Source organism: Aquarana catesbeiana, linkage group LG01, assembly GCF_042186555.1.
Source record: "Aquarana catesbeiana isolate 2022-GZ linkage group LG01, ASM4218655v1, whole genome shotgun sequence".
Lineage (NCBI taxonomy): Eukaryota > Metazoa > Chordata > Amphibia > Anura > Ranidae > Aquarana > Aquarana catesbeiana.
The window spans coordinates 514,089,312-514,113,635 of record NC_133324.1 but is presented as its reverse complement, the minus strand read 5'-3'; the positions used below and the strand labels follow the sequence as shown (position 1 = coordinate 514,113,635).

Below are 24,324 nucleotides of genomic sequence, written 5' to 3'. Positions count from 1 at the left end.
GCGGCGGCTCACGCGCACCGCCGCTTCCTACAACCGCGCGGGCCACCGGATCTTCGGCTCTCACCGAGCACTAGGAGGGGAAGAGGAGCCCGATTGCTACTGCTGCCTGGATAGGCCGCGGAGGACAGCGGGTCTCTAGTGGAGGAAAAGAGAAGGAAGCCCTGTCTCTCAGGAGCACCCGAGAGACATTGATTCGCCTCCCAAAAGATGTTCCCTCCGGGCCGGAGCAAACAAAAACTGCAGTATGGAAGGGAGCCTCCCTTTAAAGTTCTGGAGGAAGAAGGTGTTTCCTATGGTCCGGTGGGAGGAGTCACTATCTCCTGTGCTGTCCTGAAAGACGCCTTGGTAAAAAGATTTAGACTTTAAGTCCTCATGCACACGGACGTTTTTACAGCTGCTTTTTTGAGCTTTTTTTGCAGCTTAAAAAGGCCTGTCTATGTTAGTCTATGGCTTCATGCCCACCTAGGCGTTTTTGAGCTGCAAGTGGCATAGGCGTTTTTAAGCTGTAAAAAAAACCCAGGACCAGTGGGTTCTGAAAGACGTTTTTCAGCTGTAAAAACGCTCTAACGCTGAAAAACGCTCAAAAACGCTGAAAAACGCTCAAAAACGTCATTCACCAACATTTTTTAGCGTTTTTGATCCATTGAAAAAAAAAACGCTCAAAAACGCTAAAAAACGCTATTGCAAAAACGCTATTGCAAAAACGCTGAAAAAATCACTGCAAAGATACTGGCGTTTTCATAACTTTTTTTAACAGCCTGTGTGCATGAGGGCTAAGTGGTTAAACTTCCTGAATTTACACGTTGAAAACTTGGCAGACTGCCCAGATTCTCTTTACAAACAGAAGTGTATCCCTTTGATCTAAGGAGGAAGAGTTAGTTACAATGTTTCATATTAAAAACTTAAGACTGCCCGGATGGTTTCTTTTGATAGCTGAGTGAGCAGATAAGTCTCTCCACTTGTTATATGAAAGAATCGGCAAACTCTGCAACAGAGATTGTCAGGGGGTTGAATCGAGATCGCAATTTTTTAGCGATTAATTGTGCAGTTCTACCGTATAGACTCCCGAAATAGCCCAACCTAGACTATCCTTGATGTATACCCAATATAGGCATCAGACTCCAGTAAGGGCCAAAGGACACAGCCCCACTCTGGAAGCATATGGACAGCAGGTTTTAGTATATCCACCGGTTTTGGGCAGGTCTGGTGTTTCCACCTTTCTAGCGTGGCTTTGGGGGGCAATTCATGGACCCTTGTGATATTACCACTATGGTTGGGATTGAAAAAATATATACACACACGCTACGGAAAAAACACCAAACCTGCCTAACGCCGGAGGATATAGTAAAACCCGCCTCCGTATGCTTCCAGAGTGGGGCTGTCTCCATCTAAGCAATGCCGCGTCCATCTGTATATATCCCCATCCCTCTCCTCCTTTGACCCTTACTGGATTCTGATGCCTATATTGGGTATACAGCAAGGATAGTCTAGGTTGGGCTATTTCGAGAGTCTATATGGTACTATCCTATTGTGGCCATTTGAAGGGCCTTTAGATTGGCTTCTTAGTCTGGTGGCTACCCCGTCCTGAGAAATGTGTGGAGATCTGTGTAAGCATACCTTGCAAATTATTGCAAGTTTCCTCTGACCAGCTTCTTTATATGTATGGGTGGTGTTGTGACGACACACACACACTTAGATTTCTGCAAATCGTTTAATACTTACGATGTCTGATTGGCAGACCTTTATTGCCAGGCCCCTTGCCTATACTACTTCCGATACCCTAGTATTGTAAGTGGCTTCTTCCTACTTATATGATCTTTGCTTCGTAATACAAAGTTACATACGCCCCTGCAACCAGGCTTTGCCTCGATAACGATAACGTGGCTGTGTGCTGGTTTGTTTGGCTGCCTATGGGTGAGGATGCACACAGCTGACATGCTTACTACTGATTATGTATACAATAAAAAAAAAAAAGTTCCAACTTTAAACTGATGTTAAATTCATGGTTTTTATTTTTATGTATATTAGATCTCAAAGCTCCTGAAGTGCTAAACAGCACGCAACATGTAGTTACCTTCATTATGCCTCTACCACCAACCATCTCTTTCCATTACTAGCACTGAAGTTGAATTATCCTTGATTTTTCTATTTTGGCAACAATGGATTATGCAGGTGCTATGTCAAACTACAAAATGTATGTCATTTTTTTAATCTTGTTTAAATTAAAAATGTATATTTTTTTTATATTAACCGCTTAAGGACTAGCCTCGTTTTGGCTTTTAGGTGTTTTGCTAGAAAATAACTTAGAACCCCCACACATTATATATTGTTTTTTTTTCTAACACCCTAGAGAATAAAATGGCGGTATTGCAATACTTTTTTTTCGCACCGTATTTGCGCAGCAGTCTAAGCGCACTTTTTTTGGAAAAAATTCTTTTGAATAAAAAAAAATAAAACAGTAAAGTTAGCCCAATTTTTTTTTTTACATTGTGAAATATGTTATGTCAAGTAAATTGATACCCAACATGTCACGCTTCAAAATTGCGCCCGCTCGTGGAATGGCGTCAAACTTTTACCCTTAAAAATCTCCATAGGCGACGTTTAAAAAAATTCTACAGGTTGCATGTTTTGCATTAGAGGAGGTCTAGGGCTAGAATTATAGCTGTCGCTCTACCGGTCGCAGCGATACCTCACATGTGTGGTTTGACCACCGTATATGCGGGTGCTACCCGCGACGGAGGGTGCGGGAGAGGGGTGGCACCTCTCCCGCCACCGATAGCGGCGATCTCGCAGAGAATCCACCGCGGAGACCACCATTATCAGAAACACAGCTGGCTCCTGTAAAGATGGATACCTCGGTTGTGGCAGCAGCTGCTACCGTTAGAGATATCCCTCTTCAAAGTGCCAATGTACAGGAGCCAGTCGGTAAGTGGTTAAATTGTATAGGCGTACCTATAAAGTCCATAGGTTTGAAAGAAGCGGTGGCCAAGTAGTAAAACTTTAAGGCCCTCTCCAAAACTAGACAATTGGCACAGTGAAGTTCCCAAAATACTCAAGGTGGAAAGCAGGCTAGCACGGGGAAAAAAAAAAAAAAAAAAAAAAGTCCTAGTCTTAAAACAACCTAGTCTTTGTTGAAATTTTAATACTCTGGTATTCAGGTCAGAACAGTGTTTCTGGGGATTCCTTGCAGAGTCCTGTGCCAGCTAGAACACAGATGGCCTTGTCCACGCTGACCATAAGACCACCAGTATAAATTGGGAAAGCCTGCGCTTGTTAAAAAAATAAGTGAGACTTCCAGTATTTAATATAGCCACATCTACCATAGATGTTGATCTTAGGAAGGAAAAATAATATCTTCAATTCAAGCAAAACCTGTAGCAGAAAAGCAAGGAGACGTGTGTTCTGACACCAAGCACAACAGAGCAGGCATGAGGGGTTTAAGCCTCTAAGCCCCGGTTCACACAGGGGCGGCACGACTTGCAGGTCGCCTCAGCGAGGTGACCTGCACACGACTGCCACGGCGACTTGCAAAACGACTTCTGTATAGAAGTCTATGCAAGTCGTCTCAAGTCGCCCCCAAAGTAGTACAGGAACCTTTTCCTAAGTTGGAGCAACTTGCGTCGCTCCTATTAGAACGGTTCCATTGTACAGAACGGGAGGCGACTTGTCAGGCGGCTAGGTCGCCTTACAAGTCGCCCCTGTGTGAACCGGCACTAAGGGGCTGCCCTACAGCTTCTGTGCCCAATTTTCCTCCTATAGACAATAGATAAATAGCATAGTGCAATACTAATTGGATTTTCCATCCAACTGGGACTAATCTGGGACAACCATTTGTCTACGAATGCTACCATACACATTTCCTTAGAAAAAGATGGGTCGGCAACTTGATAAAGGCTCAACTCCAGGCAAGGAGCTGGATGCAGACGATGAAGACAACCAGGTATTTAATCTAGTTTAACTGAAAAGGCATGTAGTGGTTTTAAAAAAGGAATACACAAAGCTCAGCATTAAGACTGTACAAGGCTGGCCATACATTTATGCAATTTTCTTTCCTTCAACCACAAGCCAAGAAAAGAGCTTGGATTTCCCTTCCACTGCACTATTGTAATCTGAAAATGTCAAAAAGATTGGAGGTGTGAATTACAATAACTCATCTGCTAGGGTCAGCCAACATCCCAAATTTTAATGCAAGCAAAGTTTCCAGCTGTTTGCGGTCCCGGTTTGCGTCCAGCTGCTTTCCGTGCCCACCTCTGCCATCAGACAGGAACTTATCTTTTCTATCTCTATCCATTGATTCATTCAAGTTTGGCCCTTGGCTCTATTGTCCCGACTCTGGTTGCTCTTTGGACGCGTGAGTACAGTAGCTTCAGACGTATCTTTTGTACCATCTGCTGCCTTTGATTGATATAAGTGCTGATTTAGCTATGTTGATAAAATATACATTTCTTTATATTTTAGATGGTTACATGCACAAAATTAATGCACATCAGATTATCCCTGAAGGAGTGTGGAACACTCCGTAATGCGTAGGATTTATCAAATGCTTACATGTTATTACACTTTGTGTGTATCTTGTTTCTGAGTTTTCTGGAGACACCGTCCACTCCTAAAGTTTTATGCATATTTGGAAACTTAAATTATTTTTTTGTACTTATGATATGTGATAAACAAATTTCTAACACTTTGACATATTGTTTAAAATGTATTCATCAATTTTTTGTTGACAATCTATGCCTTTAAAGTCCCACCCTCTCTGGGGAAAACTTTACTTGCTGTAATCTGAAAATGGGGAGGTTTTTCAGGTATCAATAGAATAATCACTGCTGTTGGATATAGCCGTTAGCTGTGATCAAATTTAAAAAAAAAAAAAAAAAAAAAAAAAAAAAGTTTTTTTCTTCATCTGACAGGCTGGCTGTACTGAATTTAAGTGATAGACTTCAAAACAGCATGCCTATGGGATTGATATTCAGCTGGTTCCAGCTAAACTGGCCAAAATTCAATCCTTCTATGGATGTCTGAACTCTCCATAGCAATGAAGGAGTGCAGGATCAGCTAGAAAACTGATGTCAAATAGACATGCAATCTAGTCAGTAGCACTGGGCTGGGGACAGCAAGTACCCAAGACTTCTGTGGGGGGAGGGGCAGTAGATATAGGGACTACCATAGAAATAACCCCTGTAGAGCATTGGGTGCCACAATGCATTGAACACATTTGCATCATGTCTCCGCTTACATACAACAAAAAATATATCAATCTCTGCACCACATGAAAACAGCTTAACTAAATGCGGTTACTTCATACTGTAAAAGTAAAAACACAAGTTTACATTAACACTTGCGGTTAATCTGTGAGAAACCATATCTGTCAATAGCTTGCACCATACAGAGTGTCATGCACGAGTCAAACAGCGCCTAAAAATTGTATGCCTCCAATGACACTGCAAAAAACTAATTCTCTTTACCCCCTCTCCCATATCACCAATCTGCAATACAAGTCTAATGGGAAATCGAAAAAGTAAAATCAAAGATCTTATTGGCAGAGTCTCAGACAGGTCATTTAAGTTGCCACTATCTGGATGGACAGGTACTTGTCAAGTAAATAATCTGATGCCCTTTAAGTGAACTTGCAAGAACAAATCAAAAGGCCAAGTTCAACCTACCTGTCAGGTAGTCATTTAGAATAGGACCATGGCCACCCTTTTCACCCCTCCATTTATAGAGGGATGTGCTACAACTTCCATCAAAAAAATATGCTCTATGAAATGGAGAAAGGGAGGACAAGTTAAATGTCTGCTTCCATCAATGAAAAGCTCTCTATGGAGGATGGGTGAATGAAAGGTCTGCCTGCTATAGAGCACTTTTTATTAATGGAAAATAGATTGGAGTTCAATAAATGTACCATCCCTTACGCGGATTTGTGAACAATAAAAAAAAAAAAAAAAAAAACACCATAATTTATTGCTGTGCATTCAACCCACAGACTTGCTATACCAGTTTGTCCTGGACGGTACATTGATTTCAATCAAAACTTCATTCCTCTAGATCAGGGATATGCAATTAGCAGACCTCCAGCTGTTGCAAAACTACAACTCCCATCATGCCTCTGCCGCCAAGTTATGCTTGTGGCTGTCTTGCTATGCCTCATGGGACTTTTAGTTCTGAAACAGCTGGGAGGTCTGCCAATTGCATATCCCTGCTTTAGATAGAGGTTTTTTGATTTTTCTTCTTTACAGCCTTTGGTCTATGACAGCAATTGTACTTGAAAAATTCAAACCACAAGCTAAGGAACAGATACGAAGCAATGCTGTTGTGAGCATTTAGATTAGATTGGGGAAATTACACTGTTCAAAAAAAAAAAAAAAAATCCAAGTCTTATACTTCTAGAATACACGAGACATCTCCAGTATCTTGTAAGTATGGGGAGGGGAAATGGGACTTTAAATGAGGCATGTCAATGTGATTGGTAGAAATATGTATATAGATTTGACAATTTTTTTGATAAGTTATTGTTTTGTGTCATAAACCCCTAAGGGTGGTCCATGATATTTGTAGGCATGAATAAATAAAATAAGATTATATTTAAAATGATATATTGTCTAAGAAAATGAACATAATTGTAATAGATTTAATGCAAACAATGGACATACGTTACTACAGTAGATACAAATAAATGTATGAATAAAATTACAGATCATAAATGCATAAGTCAAATATAAAAACAGTAGATAAAATTCATGATTGAAATAGACTTGTCTGGCCACTCTTAGTTGTAAGCCCAACGCATTTCATGGCTGGCTGCCAATCAGCGGTAAGATGCACATGTATACTGAAAAATGTAATAAAAATATTCTATTAATATACAAAGCCCTTGGGTGAGGGAAATGTCAAATATACCCCCTTTACTAAAAAATACAGAAAGATCCGCAAGCAAGACCTAGCTCCAGTGGGGGATTGGCATGGTGGCCTGGAAGCGATTGTCCCAGCCAGGGTTGAGGCAGGATAACACCCCACCCCCTCCACAAGCAATCAGAGAGCCAGAAGGAACAGCAGCCATGGAAAAAACATTTTTAGGAAAGTGTGTATTTGACATTTCCCTCTCACCCGAGGGCTTTGTATATTAGTCATTTTATTTGATTTCTCAGTATATATGTGCATTTTACCCCTGACGATTGGCAGTCATCCATGAAACGTGTTGGGCATACAACTAAGGGGGCCCAGACAAGTCCATTTCAATGATGATCTACTGTTTTTATTATGAGATTTCTGCATTTATGATCTGTAATTTTATTTATACATTTGTATCTACTATATTATGTCCATTGATTGTTTGCATTATATTACAAAGTTAATATAAACATAATTAAGAAAATTTCTATTTATTCATTATGCCTACAAATATCATGGACCACCCTTAGGGGATTATGAATGACACAAAATATAAATGTATCAAAAAAAAAAATTATATCTATATACATATGTCTACCAATCACATTGACATGCCTCATTTAAAGTCCCATTTTCCCTCCCCATACTTACAATGTATTTAGGGATGGAGGCATGTCACTGTTTAAACTAAGGTTGCGATGAGTCACTTTTGCTTCTAAATCTAGTCTCTTGCATCTTACCATAAATTTACTTCCCCATGACACGTAGCAACTGGAAGCGCTGTGTAAACTTAATGTAGCCTTAGCTACGTACACTATATTCTGGGAGTGGTATGGAACTTCCCGTCTCACACCCAGAACCAAATACAGTTGGGGTGAGCAGCACTCAGCCTTTCAGGAGGGAGCTTTTTATCCTCTGAATACAAAAGCTTCTTTTGACTGGCTAAGTTGGAGATTGTGAAGTCATCTGCCCGCTTTTCTGTCTCAGCCAATCGGAAGATTCATAGAACGCGCTTTCTGTAAAAGCCAGAGCCTGATATTCTGGGAGTGGCACAGAAGTTCCCATCCCACTGCCAGAACACTATGTACAGTATATCACAAGACTACCCCCCTGACATTTTTGTAAATGATTATATCTTCATGTGACAAGTTAACACTGTAGCAAAGTGTGATTTATTCAATGTAAAAGTAGTGTGTGCAGCTTGAACAACTGTAAATTAGCTGTCCCCTCAATAACTCACACAGCCATTCATGTCTAAACTGCTGGCAACAGAAGCAAGTACACCCCAAATGACAATGTCCAAATTGGGGTGCAATTAGCAATTTTCCTTCCCTGGTGTCATGCGACTCTAAGTTACAAAATCTCAGGTGTGAATGGGGAGCAGGTGTGTTAAAATTTGGTGTTATCGCGCTCACTCTTTCATACTGGTCACTGGAAGTTCAACATGGCACCTCATGGCAAGGGAACTGAAAAAAAGAATTGTTGCTCTACATAAAGATGGTCTAGGCTATAAGAAGATTGCCAAGACCCTGAAACTGAGCTGTAGCACGGTGGCCAAGACCATACAGCGGTTTAACAGGACAGGTTCCACCCAGAACAGGCCTTGCCATAGTCAACCAAAGAAGTTGAGTGCAAATGCTCAGCGTCATAGCCAGAGGTTGCCTTTGGGGAATAGTAGGAAAGCATAAACCTTTCCTTATACAGGGTAGATAGAATAGGTTTAGTATGGGATTGGGAGTAGATCTGGGGTTAGGTTTTGACTTTCCTTCTGCTTTAAAATTGTCTGTTTTGTCCAGTGAAAGGAAAGCCTAGAAAAAGGCAATCTATTGGTCATTATGCAGGGCGTTCATTGATGGGCTAGAAGCTTTCAAAACGCCTTCCAGATTCCTAAACCACACAGGGTACACCTGGAGAATGAAAAGGTTGTACAGCTTTTTACAACCCTAACACCTGTCAACACTTTACATTTCCTACGATACTAATTCAGTTTTCACCTTCAAGATTTTCCCCCCCTATAGAATTTCATATTCTGCCACCCACCATTGATACCTCCTTCACATTGCTCCTGTAATGTGGTGGGGTGCAGCGTTAAGGACTTCACACAACTTGAAAGTTTGAGCTGTGCTGAACTGCCATTAAACCGCAGTATGTAATGAGGGGGCAGGGTTATGCAATCCCCACTTCCCCCTCACTGGCTATGGGCAGGTGAGGCAAACAAACTTCCACACTGCCTAGTAGTAGAGGATGCGGCATTGGGAAATAGAAGATAGACCTGTTAACCTTTGTTTTGCTCTCAATCACAATTAATGCCTGAACACAATTTTGGAACTTTGACATGTGTTGGTATAAAACTGTACATATCGATGTGCACAGCAGCAGAGACTTTCCACCTCCCTCAGTGGCTTATTGGCTCCCGCTGCTGTCAATCACAAGGGGACAAGCAATGCTGTCTCTTTGGACACACAAAGCCGACTCGGGAGTGAGCATGTACAAGTGCCCCCATAGCAAGGCTCTAGCTATGCGTTCTCACTTGATGGGGAGAGGTGCACCGTTGAGGGACTTGAGTTATTGGGGCTGCTCTGAAAAAACATTGCACTGAGCAGGCAAGTTTAACCTGTTATAAATTGAAAGGTGAACCTTTACAATCGCTTTAATCTACAGTTTTTAAATGTCTGTCACAAAGATGAAATTTCTGATAAGTGTCCCAACAAAGCAATAAGTAAATGCTTGCCTCTTCTGCTTGTTCCACAATCACCACTGTATTGGAGGAATAGCTGGCTTACATCTCTTCAGAACCTAACACCTTTAAAAATGATTGTCTGCTTTTAGTGAAGTTTTAAATGGTTAATTTGGACTAATCTATTTCTTCAAGAGATGCATTCTCAGTGCAGTATGTGGCCTCAGCTACAGTATCTCAACCCTCACATTTTTGTAAATATATCTTTTCATGTGACAAAACTGAAGAAATTACACGTTGCTACAATGTAAAGTAGTGTGTACATTTGCTGTCCTTTAAAATGACAGCCATTAATGTCTAAACTGCCGGCATCGAAAGTGATTACACCCCTATTTGAAAATGTCCAAGTTGTGCCCAAAGTGTCAATATTTTGTGTGGCCACCATTATTTTCCACCACTGTCTTAACCCTCTTGGGCATGGAGTTCACCGGGGCTTCACAGGTTGCCACTGGAGTCCTCTTCCACTCCTCCATGACAACATCACAGACCTGGTGGATGTTAGAGACGTTGCGCTCCTCCACCATCCATTTGAGGATGCCCCACAGATTCTCAATAGGGTTTAGGTCTGGAGACATTCTGGGCCAGATCATGCTCTGCTTCAGCATGTCACAGTACATGTTGGCATTCAAAGTTCTGTCAATGAACTGTAGCTCCCTAGTGCCAGCAGCACTCATGCAGCCCCAGACCATGACACTCCCACCATGCTTTACTGTAGGCAAGACACACTTGTCTTTGTACTCCTTACCTGGTCGCCGCCACACCCGTTTGACACCATCTGAACTGAATAGGCTTTTCGCACGCCGCCTCTGCCAATCTGACCGAACACAGTGGGGGAGCTTTACCAAAATTGGTGCACTCAGAATCTGGTGCAGCTGTGCATGGTAGCCAGTCGGCTTCTAACTTCAACTTGTTAAATTAAGCTTTGGCAATAAAACCTGGAAGCGTATTTGTTTCAGTGCAGAAGTGCACCATCCAGTGTTCGTACATAAGCCCCAGCAAGTACATTGTTTACATGGATACTCAGGGCACGGATCACAAGTGCCACTTCATCAGCGCACATCAGTGAAGAAAAAAAAAAACTCATTTGCAAAATTACAAAAAAAAAAAAAATTATACATTTTCAGTCTATTTACCTAGCAAAAAGAAAAAAATGATAAGTCATTTGGGTTCAGTGTTGCATGACCAATTGCTAAAGTATGACAGTGCTGAAAGCTGAACATTGACCTGGTCAGGAAGGGGGTCAAAGTGCTTGGTACTGAAGTTGTTAACCACCTTCAGCCCAAGGACATCATATGACATCTGACTTTCAGAACCAGGCAGGATCAGCCAAGTATTTCAGGTGATAGAAAGAGCCAAACGACAGCACAAGCATTGTGCTGTATAACATGCTTTAGGGCCAGTTCAAACCATAGAAACGCAGTTCGGATGTGCGCCAGATGTTTTTTTGCCTGCGGGTTTTTAATGCCTTCCAGTGCATCCCCCCCCCCCTTTTTTTCCCTTAACCTTAAGAACATGGGTGTTCCAGTGTGTTCCCGTAGTTTACCCATACCAGTCCATGAAAAATGCAGCATTATCTTTTTTTTCCTGGAACGCACTGGTGTGAACTATGCCATTAAAAACCATATAACCTACTTTCTATGCGTTTTTGATGCAGAAAAACAAAAAAACAAAAAAAAAACCCCACACTGGACTGCATGTGGTGTGAACTGGCCCTTAACCTCCTTGGCGGTATGATTATTTCGGATTTTAGGTGCTGAAAGCGGTACAATTATTTTGCATGGAAATTTGGCGTTTTATATTGTAGGTCTGTAAATCTTAATAACACACTTAAATCTGTCCAAACCAGAGTCTAGTAGATATCCCGGGTATGATAAAGTTTGAAACACAAAATCATAAATTATAATATAATAAATAAAAAATAATAATAAAATAAATTTCCCCACGATTCACTATCGCTCAATTCTGCAAGTGTTCCAATTTACTAACGCTGTTTTCTAGCTGGTCTAAAGCCACTTTTGATGTAAAGGGACACTTTGTGGTTGCTATGGACAATCTCCAGTTTCCAGGCAGAAAGAACAGTGTATATAATATAAAACTGCATGCAGGGCATGGGCCAAAGCACTGGTGACAAAAGGGATGTGAAATTATTTCACACAGTACTGTAATCTGTAAGATTACAGTACTGTATGTGTTATGATTTTTACTGTTTTTTAAATTTGCCGCCAGGCTCCACCCCCGTGCGTCGCGACGCTCGCAGGGAACGGAGCCTGGCAAGGAGAGGCTTCGGAGGAGGACGGAGCCCTCGGACACTGCGGGGGACATCGCAGGATCCCGGGGACAAGGTTAGTAAGGAGGCACCAGGATCCTGCGATGCGATCCCGAGTGTGGCTCGGGGTTACCGCTAATGGTACTGAATTTTAACCCCGAGCCACACTCGGGAAAACCGCCAGGGAGGCTACAGAAACAGGATTTTTTGGGGGGGTGGGGGGGGGGGGTGGTTTACAAGCACTTTAAGCAGCTACAGCAAAAGTTTTTTGAGATAAGGTTTTACATGAATGAATAAAAGCCAATTGTAAGCACCCGTCAGCACTGGTAAATAGTTTGTCTCAAACCTGTCACTTACTGGACAGTTTTTGTCCTTTGAAAAAATAGACCTCATGGCAGGATCACCAGGTTGGAAAAAAAAGTGAACAGTTATTCATATCTAAGCACCGGCAAACTGAAATTAAATACCGCTTTACTCATAGCAGCAGGAGTGACAAAGGAATATGTCATGTTACATCAATTTAGTAAAACTTAAGATTATACAGAAAGCCTTTAAGGCTCTAAACTTAATTTTTTTTTTTTTTTACAGATACATGTGGCAAAAGGATTTTTTTAACATGTAAACAAGTAAATCATTGCTTAATGCTAAAACATGCTTTAAGGAGGTCTTTTGGTTTGGTTAACCTTTAAACTTAATTTGTATCTTTTTCAGTTAATCAGTTGCCCAAATAAAAACCAAGTCAATATTTAATTGATGTACACATACAAGTTGTCAATTTTAGCATGTACATGTAGAAATTAAAATCTATTCTGCAGCATGTTCACCTGCCCCTGAAACCAGCAAGAAAAAAAAAAAAAAAAAAAAAAACCCACACAGTTTATACCCCAAAACCAGGCACACATTTTAGATCAACCGCTTGCCGACCAGCGCACGCCGATGTAAATCGGCAAAATGGCACTGGAAGGCAAAAGGGCATACAGGTACGTCCCCTTTAAGAAGCGCAGTCTCCTTGACCGCGCGTCCCGCGGACTATGTCCACGACTATGTCCAGATCGCCGCCATTACAAATAAAAAAATGTTTAAATAAAAATGCCATAAAAACTATCCCCCATTTTGTAGACGCTATAAATTTTGCGCAAATCAATATACGCTTATTGCAATTTTTTTTACCAAGAATATGTAGAAGAGTACATAGCCTAAACTGAGGAAAAAAAAATAATTTTAGGGGATATTTATTATAACAAAAAGTAAAAAATACTGCATTTCTCAAAATTCTCACTTTTTTGTTTATAGCGCAAAATATAAAAACCGCAGAGGCGATCAAATACCACCAAAAGAAAGCTCTATTTGTGGGAAAAAACAAAAACAAAAAACGATGTTAATTTCGCTTGGGTACAGCGTTGCACGATCGCGCTATTGTCAGTTAAAGCGACAGTGCCGAATCGCAAAAAACACTTGTCTTTGGGCAGCCAAATGGTCTGGGGGTGAAGTGGTTAAATCTCAGCTCTAGGAATTCAGCTCCTTTGCAAAAAGCAAAGGCACACCGAGTTATGTCGAAGGAGGTGCATGATACCACCTGGGCTTCTCAATTTACATCTGACAGGTTTATTAAAATCCCAGATGCCTGGACCTTCTGGTTTTGGCATCTTCAACACTAGAGCCGCTACCATGCGTGCCCCTCATGTCCAAACACAGAAGCTTTTGTATTACGTGAACACATTAACTATAAAAGCTTCTGAAAATAGGCACCTGGGGGGGGGGGGGGGGGGGGCTTTGGTGAGTATAGCTGTTCTAGAGTTGCACAATTCTGGCTAAAGTGATAATCGCAATTTTTTGCTTAAAAGATCACATTTCTCTCACGATTCATGCGGCGCAACATCTTGCACATTATACAAAAAAAAAAAAAAAAAAAAAAAAAAAAAATTGGGTTAAAGCAGGATTCTGGCCACCTAAAAAAAAATTTTAAAGTCAGCAGCTAGAAACACTGTAGCTGCTGACTTTAAGTAGACTTGCCTGTCCTGGGTGCCTGCGATGTCGGCCGCCCGAGGCCGACCCGTCCCTCGGGTCCCGGCACCACCATCCTAGGTAAGGGAAACAGGCAGTCGAGCCTTGCAGCTTGACTGCCAGTTTCCTACTGCGCACACGCGAGTGGCACAGCAATCTGAATGGCTCCGTGGTGTTCTGGGAACACACAGTTCCCAGAAGGCAACAGGGCCATTCACCAAAGAGAACATGCTGCGGAATAGGAAGAGGCAGATTAGGAAGACTGCCTAGCAACAAGGGTTTAGGCAAGTATAAACTTTTTTTTCCCAAATTTTTAAAAAAAATTTTAGGATTTTTGGTGGCATTTTTTTTCCAGGGTGGCCCTCCACTTTAACTTAATGGTTTAGATATTTTATAATAAAAATAGAACATCCATCCATATGTCCCAAGTAATTTTCTAGCAAAAAATACTGATTTTAACTTGTAAGCAACAAGTGTCAGAAAAAGGTTTAGTCTTTAAGTGGTTAAACCGACCTCATTTACAGACCAATTGTGCATCCCTTTGATCTAAAAGAACTATAGGTTACAAGGTTTCTCTTCATCTCCTCCTGAAGAAGTGAGAAACTTAGCATGCTGCTTTTTTTATTTTGACAGCTGTCAGCTTGAGCATAGAACTCTGCACTGTGGGCATTCGCCCCCCTATAGCTCTTAAAGCGGCTGATGTACACCTACAGCGGTTTGCAACAGCCGTGCCAACCTGCCGCAGGAGAATGACAGTGTCTGGTTGGCAAGAAGTCAAGCAATGGTTCAAAAGATGGCCCAACACACACAAGGCATTTGGAAGTGGGTGCACTATCCAGCCCTGCTGCTGGCAGCCTGATGAACAGTGCACAGAACGATACAAACATTTAGGGCAATATAGACTAGGGCTGCAACTAACGATTATTTTCATAATCGATTAGTTGGCCGAATATAGTTTCGATTAATCAATTATTTGGTTAATAACCTTAGAAAAAGTGTGGTGTATAATTTAGTTAGTTAATGTGTACAGTTTTAAAAAAAATTTAATTTATTCTTAAAATCTCTATGCAGTAGTAAATATAAATAACAAACTATATGGTTAGGGAGCAAAATATCAAATCCACTCTGAGAATAACAGACAGAAGAGATATACTGTATATACTAATAAAGGGTGAATCTAGTAAATATCAGACTTAGTGATCACATTTTTTTATTAAAAACAATGTCTTCCTTCAAAAGAAAATGTAATTTTAAGAACATTCGTTCTTTCATTCAGCGAATGTACAAAGATTTTGCCTGAATATTCTCGTCTGAAAATTGATCCGTGTGGCCAATATAAGGCTCAGTACACACCTATACAGTTTGCTTTTCATCTGTTTCTGCAGTGCTTTTTGTGCACGTGATTTTGCTGCAATTTGCGTTTTTGCATTTTTTTTGGCCAATTTGTTGTTGGGCAGATTAAAAAACACATATTGCTGCAAAAACGTATTACATGCTTTTCTGCAGCTTCTCTATTGAAGTATATTGAACCAAAAAAGCACAGTTTTGCGTGAATGTGTCCCATAGGAAACCATGTGAATGAACTGTAGTGCGTTTCCGCAAAAAGCCCCAAAAAGACAGATGTGAACCAGGTCTAAGGCGTTTAGTAACATAATGGGGTGAAAAAAAAACTAAAATTAGCCCTTAATAGAGGAAAAAAAAAAAAAAGCAGCAGATAATCACTACTGTAAGGGGTAAATTTTTTTTAGTGTAGAACCATGAAAGTAATATTTGCAGTAGCAATTATTTGCTCTTTGTACTAATAAAGGGCTCATTTTAGTTTTTTTAACCCCATTAGGTTACTGTCCGATTAATTGATTATGAAAATAGTAATCGATTAGTTGCCGATTAATCGATTAGTTGCCGATTAATCGATTAGTTGCCGATTAATCGATTAGTTGCCGATTAATCGATTAGTTGCCGATTAATCGATTAGTTGCCGATTAATCGATTAGTTGCCGATTAATCGATTAGTTGCCGATTAATCGATTAGTTGCCGATTAATCGATTAGTTGCCGATTAATCGATTAGTTGCCGATTAATCGATTAGTTGCCGATTAATCGATTAGTTGCCGATTAATCGATTAGTTGCCGATTAATCGATTAGTTGCCGATTAATCGATTAGTTGCCGATTAATCGATTAGTTGCCGATTAATCGATTAGTTGCCGATTAATCGATTAGTTGCCGATTAATCGATTAGTTGCCGATTAATCGATTAGTTGCCGATTAATCGATTAGTTGCCGATTAATCGATTAGTTGCCGATTAATCGATTAGTTGCCGATTAATCGATTAGTTGCCGATTAATCGATTAGTTGCCGATTAATCGATTAGTTGCCGATTAATCGATTAGTTGCCGATTAATCGATTAGTTGCCGATTAATCGATTAGTTGCCGATTAATCGATTAGTTGCCGATTAATCGATTAGTTGCCGATTAATCGATTAGCTGCCGATTAATCGATTAGTTGTTTCAGCCCTAATATAGACCCAGAGATAAAATGCCCCAACAGTCTTCTTGCAGATAGGGAATTCATTCCTGGGCACCTGCTACCTAAGATGTTAGTAGCACTCTGAGCACTGTGCAGCTTCAGCAGCTTTCAGTCTGAGTTTCTACAGGCTGTGGCAGCAGGGCTAAACAGTGCACCTATGCCTTCCACCTGCACCTAAACACCAGAGCCTCGTGCACTGGTGTGCAAGGGACTCACCAGCATCACTACATGCAAAGTGCAACATACAGGGTGAGCATTATCCAAACAGATTTGTTGCAATACCTTTTGCAAAATCACTGCAATCTTTGTCACCCACAGCATTTGTAGCCTAGACAAGGTTCACTGCAGACATCTTCCAAAATATGCATTAAGGCGCAACTCCACTTTTTTGCTCAACAAAATTCCCCTATGGGTGATTTACATTGCAAGAATTTTAACAAACTTTGTTGCATATTCCTACCTTTTGTAGTGTTCTCTGCCCATGTGGGAAAGTCGAATGGGAGTGGTTTCATAATTCTCAATCAGCTGTGCACCTGCAGGGCTCTAATGAGGGAAGCTGCTGGGCCTGCATCCCTTAGACCCCTTTCACACCGAGGTAGTTTTCAAGTGTTTTAGCACTAGAAATAGCCTCTAACACCTGAAAACCACCTCCCATTCATTTGTGTGACTTTTCACACTGAGGTGGTGCGCTTGCGGGGCATTAGGAAAAGTCCTGCAAGCAGCATCTTTGGGGCGGCTTGGGAGGTGCTGCCAATACCATTTTCATTACTAAAATCTTGTATATAGTCCCTTACCCCCTCCAAGAGCTTGCATACTATTGATGTTAGGCTAACTGGTCTGTAATTCCCAGGGATGCATTTTATATTAGATATTTAGTTTATTCAGCATGAAAAGGAGCTTTGTTATGTAGCATGAGGCTGTATATTTCTGCAATATTAACATGTTTGGTAAACTCCAATGAATCCAAACTCTGCAGGCTGAGATAACATGCACTGCATTGATGCATTCACACAATTTCATAGTAACCATGAGATAAGTCAAAGTTCAGGAATATTCCTTGATCCCATTGTTTTGCAAATCTATGTACACTACAAACTGTATGATTGAGTCGGTTCTGATATCGCTGTTTTACCAACCTGATGGCTTATTTTAAGTAGGAAACCTTCATTTTGTTTGCAAATATTAAAGATTCTAATTACCAGCAAGAATGAATGCTTACATTGAAAGAGCACCTGTCATTTTAGATCCATCATGGCAGCACCTTTTAAGCAGGCATTCACTCACCTGCTTCCGCCACATCACTCACATTGTTGTGTCACTGCTGCATCACCAGCCGCCCTATTAAAGTGAATGGGACTGTTGGCGAGTTAACAGCAGGTCAGAGGAGGAGCTGCTGCAGGACAAAGGACAGTTGCAGCTCAAAGCCGAGCTGTCCAGGGAGGCCCTGCCTCACCTTGGAGCAAGAACCGGCGTCGCTGAACTGGCTCACCAATGGCCCCAAGCTGGACATCCACTGTACAGCCCAGAGCCGGTGTGGCCACCTATCAGTGCCCATCACCGCAGCCTCATCATGGCACATCAGTGAAGTAGTAAAATTACTTATTTGCAAAATTCTAGAACAAGTTTTTTTTTCTCCCAAATTCAGTCTTTTCGTGTATTAAGCAAAACATTAACCAGCGGTGATGAAATACCAAAAGAAAGCCATCTGTGTGAAAAGAAAAATCGATAAAAATGTCATATGGGTACAGTGTTGCATGACCGTGCAATTGTCTTTCAAAGTGTGACTGTCAAAAATTGGCTTAGGCAGCAAGGGGGGGTGAAAGGAACAATTCTATTCTATGTGCCCTAGTTGTGATTGGCATTTTTCCTGTTTGAAGACATGCTACTCAAGGTTCTAGTATGAAATTGGCCCTTATGCAAAAATATAAACCTACTCACATTAAGAATATAATTTAACTACACAGTTCACTTTTTTTACGTAGACAGCTTTTTTACTAGGTCTGCCTTATAGCTGGTTCACGGTTATGGAGCATTTTAGGTGCGTTACCTTTCAGCACTAAATATACTTGTGCCTCAACAAAAAAAGCATTTTAACCACCAGGTTTCTACATACACAGGGAAGAACGAAGGCCATCAAAGGGTTTCAAAAGTAGTAAAGGTCTCAGAATCACATGTTGCATCTCAGGGCACATCAGGAAAGGATTATCAGATCGAGAAGCTTACCTCACTCTTAAAAGCGGTAGTAAATCGCTGAAAAAAAAAAAAACACAGCAAGCGTGGCTGATACAGGGTCAAGATGTATAAGCTCTGTGACAGGGCCACAGGCTATACATATACTTTTATGGTTTACGAGGGAAGAGATAGTCACGTAGAGCCAGAGAACTGCCCAGACTACATAGGAAGCGCTGGTAAGATAGTGTGGGACTTGGTGTCACCCTTATTCAGAAAGGGGTACCACTTGTATGTGGACAATTATTACACGAGCGTGCCACTTTTTAGTCACTTGTTTGATCATTAGATTGGAGCATGGGGCACCGTGCGATCTAATTGCCGGGGCTTTCCCCAGAGGCTTGTAGATTCCCGTCTTAGGCTGGGGTAGAGAGCCTGCTTGAAGTGTAATAATTTGCTCGCTATGAAGTGGAGGGATAATAAGAATGTTTTCGTTCTTTCCTCCCTTCACGCAGACATGAAGGTGCAAATTACTACAGTGACTGGTGTCAGAAACCCCTCTGTGTCCACGAATATAACCAAAATATGGGAGGGGTGGACCTCAACGACCAGTTGTTGGCACCGTACTCAATTGCCCACAAGGCCAGACGCTGCTACAAAAAAAAGCATCTGTTTATTTCAATTGGCTTTGCTGAATGCTTTTGTGCTATACAAAGCTTCAGGACGAACTGGATCCTTCCTTAAATTCCAGGAGGAGATCAGAGCCCTTCTGTTTCCAGACAGTGTTTTGGTCCAACTTCCCAATCCAAATGCAGTAAGCCGGCTGCATGAGAGGCATTTTCCGTATGTCCTCCAGAGTACCCCTACCCAACGAGCCCCCCAAAGAAAATGTGTTTGTAGAGAGCGCGGATATAGGCGTGACACCCGCTATTTTTGTCCCTCCTGTCCTGACCATCCTGGTCTATGCATTGGTGAATGTTTTAAATGCTACCATACACTAGTGGAGTTTTATCGTAGGGTACAGCATTGCACAGACTAGGCCACACTTTCACAGGGTCTCCCAAGATGCCATCGCATTTTGGGCAACCCAAACCTGGAACAGTTACAGCCACTAAACACCCCAAAAAAATAAACCAAAAATAGTGTCAAATAATGTCATTTTATTGTTCTGCTTTTTTACTGTATTCTACAATGCAATGTTTTTATTGTTACTATGTTTTAGCATGTTTGCTTTTCAGGTATGCAATTCTTTTATACTTTACTGTGTTTTATTGTTAACAGGTACACCATTCAGCTGCAGCACGGGTTTATTTATCTGGACAGCAACAGAGTTTGCTCCCACGATATCTAAAGCCGTGACTCCATCGCTGTTGTAGGTGATTTCACCACCCCAGTTGAAGGAAAATGGTGCATGTATGCCCATCATCAGAAGTGGGTGGATGAAGGGCGGTATTCTAATGGTGGGCATAACCACCGATCAGTCTCTTGTTCAGCCCACAGGCTGCATAAAAAAAAACCCATAAAAAAAAACCCAACATTACAATGTATGCCCAACAAGGACCAGCAACGTACTATTATGTTGCTGGACTGAGTGGTTATACCAGAATGATGCCTGCAGGTTTAGGTATCATCTTGGTATCATTCTTTCCAGCCAGCGGTCGGCTTTCATGTAAAAGCAATCCTAGCAGCTAAATTAGCCCATAGAATGCTTTTATAAGCAGTGGGAGGGAACATCCCCCCCCCCGTCTTCCATTGTTTTCTCAGGCTCTCCTGTCCCAACAGGGAATCCGAGAACGCAGCCGGTGGTTTCACCAGCTGACCATAGAGCTGATCAGAGACCAGAATGGCTCCAATCATCTTTATGGCCTAAGAAACCGGAAACTACAAGCATTTCATGACTTAGGTTTTGCCGGATGTAAATAGCACCATTGGGAAATTGGCAAAGCATTTTATCACACCGATCTTGGTGAGGTCAGATGCTTTGAGGTCTAATAGACCAATAAAAAAAAAAAAAAAAAAAAAAAAGTGTACCTGTCACTACCTATTGCTATCATAGGCGATGTTTACATTCCGGGGGGGGGGGGGCGTGGGAACACACGCACCCTTGTGCCCCCCGTGCTCACACGCAAAGGTGAACGCAAGTGCCGGTCTGGTGTTATATGTAAACAGCAATTGCACCATGCATGTGAGGTATCACAGCGAAGGTCAGATCGAGGGCAGTAATTTTAGTAGTAGACCTCCTCTGTAAATGTAAAATGGTAACTTTTAAAAGCTTTTTAAAAATGTATGCAGTTTGTCGCCGCTGCATGTTTGTGCGCAATTTTAAAGCATGTCGTGTTTGGTATCCATGTACTCAGCATAAGATCATTTCAAACATTTGGGCACTACAGCGTGTTTTAGTGCATTCAAATTTAAAAACAAAAAGTGTTTTTCCCAAAAAATTGCATTTGAAAAATCGCTGCGCAAATACTGTGAAAAAAAATTTGCAACACCCACCATTTTAAGCTATAGGGCCTTTGCTTTAAAAAAAAAAAAAATACATAATGTTTGGGGGTTCAAAGTAATTTTCTTGCAAAAAAAATATTTTCTCATGTAAACAAAAAGTGTCAGAAAGGGCTTTGTCTTCAAGTGGTTAGAAGAGTGGGTGATGTGTGACATAAGCTTCTAAATGTTGTGCATAAAATGCCAGGACAGTTCAAACCCCCCCCAAATGACCCCATTTTGGAAAGTAGACACCCCAAGCTATTTGCTGAGTGGCATGTTGAGTACATTAGAAAATTTTATATTTTGCCACAAGTTTCGGGGGGGGGGACCCTTTTTTGCACAAAGTTGTCACTAAATGATATATTGTGCAAACATGGCATGGTTATATGTTGAATGACATACCAAAATACATTCTGCTGCTTCTTCTGAGTACGGGGATACCACACGTGAGATTTTTGGGAGCCTAGCCGTGTACAGGACCCCAAAAACCAATCACCGCCTTCAGGATTTCTAAAGGCATAAAATTGTGATTTTACATTTTACTCTTCACTACCTATCAGTTATGGAGGCCGTGAAATATCCTGACAGGGCAACCCCCCCCCCTCCCCCCAAATGACCCCATTTTGGAAAGTAGACACCCCAAGGTATTTGCTAAGAGGCATGGTGAGTATTTTGCAGATCTCATTTTTGAAAATGAAGAAAGGAAAGAAAATTTTTTTTTTTTTTTTTTTTTTTTTTAATTTTCAAAACTGACAAAAAGTGAGATCTGCAAAATACTCAACATGCCTCAGCAGATAGCTTGGGGTGTCTACTTTCCAAAATGGGGCCATGGGGGGGGGGGGGGTTGTGCCATCTTGGCATTTTATTTATGGCCTTCGAAACTGATAGGTAGCGAGGCGTGAAATAAAAAATTTACACCCTTAGAAATCCTGAAGGCGGGGATTGATTTTCGGGGTCCTGTGTGCGGCTAGGCTCCCAAAAAGTCTCACATGAGATATTCCCATACTCAGGAGAAGCAGCAGAATGTATTTTGGGGTGTAATGCCACATATAACCATGGCATGTGTGAGCAATATATCATTTAGTGACAACTTTGTCTCATTTTTCAATCACTTCAAAAATAAAATATCCAATGGGCTCAACATGCCTCTCAGCAATTTCCTTGAGGTGTCTACTTTCCAAAATGGGGTCATGGGGGGGGTGCCATTTTAGCACCTCAAGAAATGATAGGTAGTCAAACTAAAAACTGCGTAAATTCCAGAAAATCTACGCTTGACATTTTTTTTTTTTTTTTAACCAAACACATGTGGCTGAATACATTTTGGCCTAAATGTACGACTTAAATTGAGTTTATTAAAAATTTTAGAACAAAGTATAACATTTTTTCAAAATTTTTGGTCTTTAACCGTTAATATTGCAAAAAAATTTAAATCGCAGAGGCAAATACCAACAAAAGAAAGCTTGGGGGGGGTTTGTAAATTTTGTTTGGGTGCAACATCGCAAGACCGCGCAATTGTCAGTTAAAGGGACGCAGTGCTAAAATCGCAAAAAATGCTCTGGTCAGGAAGGGGGTAAAATCTTCCGGGGCTGAAGCGGTTAAAGCACAGCCAAAGTCTCCAAATTAGAAAACCTGCAAACAGACAGGCTTTTTACTGCTGAAGTTTCAGGAACATAAACCTACCTGTTTGCAGCCTTCTTTAGCATGTGCACCGAGCTGCGCATGCACAGCTCAGCTTACATTCCTGCAGGTCATCCTTTGCCAGGCCGATCTAAATGGCTGCAGCCTGGCACCCAGAAAAAAAAAAAAAAGGATAGAAGATGCTGGTAAACAATTTCCCTTTGGGAAGTATTCTCTAAAGACTGTGCACCGTTGGAAGGAGGGGTTATTATGGATTTATATAGCGCCAACAGCTTGAAACATGAGGGCAGACAGTACAGTTACAATAGAAATGAATACAGGAGGGATCAGAGGGCCCTGCCGGTTAGAGCTTACTTTAGTCCTGCTTTAAGGACCAGTTCACACCAGGTGTGGGAAACCTACAACCTGTGCGCTTTTCCCACACAGCACGCAAGACTCACTTGCCTCTGCGCTCCCCTGACGTAATCACGTGATGCGTTTGTGGGCACCAATTGGCATGGTACAACAGCACCATGCTAGCTCAAATTTGTTGTGGTTCATTTTTTAAAATATGTGCGCATTATTTTATGTTCGGAAGCAACTTCAGCCCTCCAAATTAATGGGCTGCAAAAATTGCTCCAAGTGGGAACGCATACCCCAAAAAGCCCCCCCCCCCCCAGAACAGCCTTCTCTTACTTCCTGTTAGGTCTCTGAAGGCAGCAGGAAGTAAAGGGAAATTTCCCGAAAGACATACAAACACAGGTGTTACCCAATATCCACTGTATCTAGGAGCTAAAAGAAAACAAGGCCTAGCTTACTAGCTTATGGGCATACAGCTTTCACGTATTACATAAACAGAGCTCAATCTGAAGACAAAGCTGGAAGCACTGTTCTCCATTCAGCTCCTGGAGCCATTAGAGAGCCCAGCTAGCAGTATACAGCGCCCTAATCAGCTCCTAACAGGCCTAATTAAGACTCCATCAGTCATATAGAGCTGCGGTTAGGTAGGTGAGCAAGAAACATGGATGCCATGTCCTTCCCCTGTCCCCACAAGTGACCCCGCCGGCTTGTCTCACACACGGTGCCAGGCCCGGAGGTGATGCCATTTACCTGAGCTGTCCGCTCCTCTCCCGCCCAATAGGAGTAACACGGCGGGCACCGTGATCAGCGCGAAGCTGTACATCGTGCGACCTCTACACCGGGTCACTCAAAGTCACGGCTCTCCCTCCTCTGCTCTGCTCTCCTCACACACCGGCAGCCAACTGAAAAGGAGCTGGAGGTCAGCTGCTGCTTTATGTCAGGGGGCGGGGAGCCAATCATACGCCCTGGTGGGAGAGGCCTGGGGCACACTGGCTCCGCCTTCCTCCGTGTCACGTACAGAGGACACGCAGCTCTGGAGATGGCTGCCCTGCTACTCACTTCATACACTATTATCTGCTGCTGTATGGAGGGGAGAATGACAAGTTCTGGCAATATGTGGGAAGATTTCTCCTCACCAGACACCAGCCTATACTGAAATCATTAACACACCAGCCACATACATCCCATATACAGACAAACCACACAAGCCTTTTTTTTACCTCTATTGATTTCTCTTTATCAGTGTTTAAAAATAACAAATGCAGTAATAT

The 24,324-nt window shown here is 41.7% G+C and overlaps 1 protein-coding gene across 1 annotated transcript in view; it reads right to left on the bottom strand.

The window, feature by feature from the left end:
• BSG (basigin (Ok blood group)) overlaps positions 1-23,985 on the bottom strand; it is a 60,314-nt gene extending 36,329 nt beyond the window's left edge. The window contains exon 1 of the mRNA XM_073594036.1: positions 23,804-23,985. Within this exon, the coding sequence (XP_073450137.1) occupies positions 23,804-23,876 (73 nt within the window). The 5' untranslated portion in view covers positions 23,877-23,985. The remainder of the gene's footprint in view (positions 1-23,803) is intronic.
• Between the last annotated feature and the right edge of the window lie 339 nt (positions 23,986-24,324).